At 40.0% G+C, this 2,935-nt stretch overlaps 1 protein-coding gene across 1 annotated transcript; it reads right to left on the bottom strand.

Moving 5' to 3' along the window:
• Nucleotides 1-1,498: 1,498 nt before the first annotated feature.
• Nucleotides 1,499-2,461, bottom strand: LOC138083472 (olfactory receptor 8A1-like). The gene has a single exon (XM_068977344.1). It carries the CDS (start codon nucleotides 2,456-2,458, stop codon nucleotides 1,499-1,501), a length of 960 nt encoding a protein of 319 aa, XP_068833445.1. The 5' UTR covers nucleotides 2,459-2,461.
• Nucleotides 2,462-2,935: the final 474 nt, after the last annotated feature.

Here is a 2,935-nt window from a genome sequence, read left to right on the forward strand (position 1 = left end):
TAAATTCTTTCTGCTTAAGAAATTTAGAATGGTTCATTTTTCTGCATCATTAAAATAATTAAAATGACAGAGGACTGATAATTAGCTTAGTATTATTAAAAAATTATAAATGATAATGAAAAGAATGCCCTCAAATACTTGCAGTGCAGGGCAACTAATTCTCTAACTCATTGTTTTCAGTCAAATGGTGAAAGACATTTTGACCAGGTCAACTGGTTTACTGAATCATATAGGCAGAGATTGCAGAATGTTATTTAGTGTGGAGAAAAGACTACAAGGATGTCTAACATTCCTTGGATGTCTGGACGCTGTGGGAAGATAATGGAAAGAAAAGTTAGACATTGGAAGTTTATAATTATGCTAAGAATAGCAGGATACACAGAGATACTGTCGGCCAAGAGAGGGGGGATGATGATCTATCAGTGTGAATCTCAGTGTTAATTGTTTAGCAGCTATGTTATCTGAGTTTACTTAACTTAAAGTTTCCTCATCTGAGAAATGAACTAATTCCATCAAAGAGTTAGATGTTGGCCTAGCATCCATGAATGTGAGATGTGATGGTGATAATTCAGTGATCATCCTGATGGTGATAGTAATAACTGAGTGAAGGGACCATTTAAATAATCATAGAAGAAATGGAGATCAGACACATGGGTCAAGGGTATTTGGTTACTTTGTCTGTGTATTAACTGTCATATTAAGCTTAAAAGACTGTCCATTAAAGTTTTGCCTCTACAGAGGAAAAGGAGGGGAAATAAATTTTCAGCTGAAGGACATTACAGGAAAATAATAATTGTGGCAGGTATAAGGACACAGAAAAGTATAATAAAAGAGAAAAGTGGGATAAATCTGGGTGAGGAAGAGACTATTTGCTATTTCTTATGACTTCTGAATTCATCTCTATTTGTCTGTGTACTCTAAAGGGCTAGTAAGGGAAAAATCAATGGATAGCTCTCTGACAAAATGTAGTCTGCTGGAGAAGGGAATGGCAAACCACTCCAGTATTCTTGTCATGAGAACCCCATGAACAGTATGGAACTCATTGCTAGATGTTCTAAACTTATGCTGTAATCAAGATACATGTTCAGTTCAGTTCAGTTCAGTTGCTCAGTCGTGTCCGACTCTTTGCCATCCCATGAACTGCAGCACGCCAGGCCTCCCTGTCCATCACCAACTCCTGGAGTTCACTGAAACTCACATCCATCGAATCAGTGATGCCATCCAGCCATCTCATCCTCTGTTGTCCCCTTTTCCATGTTTACCAGAGGGCAAAGCATAAATAAACCAACCAACCAAATAACTGATCTCAAACAAAACAAACACCACTTGAAACCAGAAAAATTCAAGCAGAGTAAGACATGAGAGATGTGAGAGGGAGAAAGGGAATTGGAAAAAATTAGCAAATACATTCAATAAATCATATTGATAAGTGGTTGTTCTTCCATTATATGTATGTAAATTTTTACAGGGCTTCTCCTCTATATTTCTCTACCAATTTTCAATCTGAAAAAGAATAATGACATTTGCACCCAGAGAGTTTTCTCCTTAGTGTTTTCTGCATGGCAGCCTTCACTTCCTTATTTCTCAAGCTGTAAATTAAGGGGTTCAGCATGGGTATCCCTGTAGTATAGAACAGGGAAACCACATTCTCCTGGGCCAGGGAACTACCTGTGGGGGATTTTAAGTACAAGAATGTGGTAGATCCATAAAACAATCCTACAGCTGCAAGATGGGAGCTGCATGTACTGAAGGCTTTGGACCTTCCCCCTGTGGAGTGGATACGGAGGATGCTGGAGAGAATAAAAGCATAGGAAACAAAGATTGTTAAGCTGGTGACTATGATGTTAAATCCAGCCAAAAAGAAAGTTGTTATTTCAATATGATAGGTGCTGGAGCAGGAGAGCTTCATGAGTGGGACAACATCACAGAAGTAGTAACTGATGAGGTGCTCACAGTAGGATACTTTTAACATGAGGCCAATTTCTATGGTTGAGCCAATGAGCCCCATGGTATAGACTGCAGCCATCAGGAGGGAGCAGACTCCATGAGACATGATGATGTTGTAAAGCAGAGGTCTACAGATGGCAACATAGCGGTCATAGGCCATCACTGTCAGCATGTAACACTCAGCAACAACAAACACAATGAAGAAGTAGAACTGGGACATGCACCCTGCGTAGGAGATGGTGTTCTTCTCTGACACAAAGTTCACCAACATCTTAGGGGTGATGACAGAGGAGTAGCAGAGATCTAATAGTGATAAACTGCTGAGAAAATAGTACATGGGTGTATGAAGCTGAGCATTCAGACAAATCAGTGTTATCACACCCAGGTTCCCTATCATGGTGACTGAGTAGATCCCAAGGAAGAGGAAGAAGAAGGGTAGTTGGAGCTCTGGCTGATTTATTAAACCTCCAAGAATGAACCCTGTCACTGTGGAGTGGTTTTGTGCAGCCATTCTCCTCTGGTTGGCAGCTCTGTGGAAAAAAGAAATAAGAGCTTATGAAAACGTATATACAGTCAGCCCTCGGTATCAACCAGTTACACATCCCAGGATTCCAACAGCTGTGGATACAGGACATAGAGGGCTGACAGACTTCATTGTACCAAGTCATTTTATTTAAGGATGCTGAGCATTGGTGCAGCAGCCCCTGAAGATACTTAGAAATAACCATATATGAGCCTTTCTGGTGTGGGTAGGCGTCAGTTTTTGTTCCTGAGTGAGAGATCTTGAACTCATTTTCTTTCTAATTGTTTGTCTCTTCATTTCTAATGTTTTCTAGGATTCCTACAATTATGGCATGGTTTGAAGAATATGAAGTTGGAGAAAATAGGGGTCCCTATAGAGCCTTTCCACTCTCATGTTGTCCAAGTACCCTGGAGATAACTACAAGTGTGTTTTATTTATGAGTCCAGAGTTGAATTTTGCTCCAGG

The sequence above is a fragment of the Capricornis sumatraensis genome, chromosome 8, assembly GCF_032405125.1.
Source record: "Capricornis sumatraensis isolate serow.1 chromosome 8, serow.2, whole genome shotgun sequence".
In the NCBI taxonomy this organism is placed as follows: domain Eukaryota; kingdom Metazoa; phylum Chordata; class Mammalia; order Artiodactyla; family Bovidae; genus Capricornis; species Capricornis sumatraensis.

Coding starts and splice junctions, on each gene's coding strand:
- LOC138083472 (XM_068977344.1), bottom strand. CDS start 2,458: ATGGCTGCACAAAACCACTCCACAGTGACAGGGTTCATTCTTGGAGGT.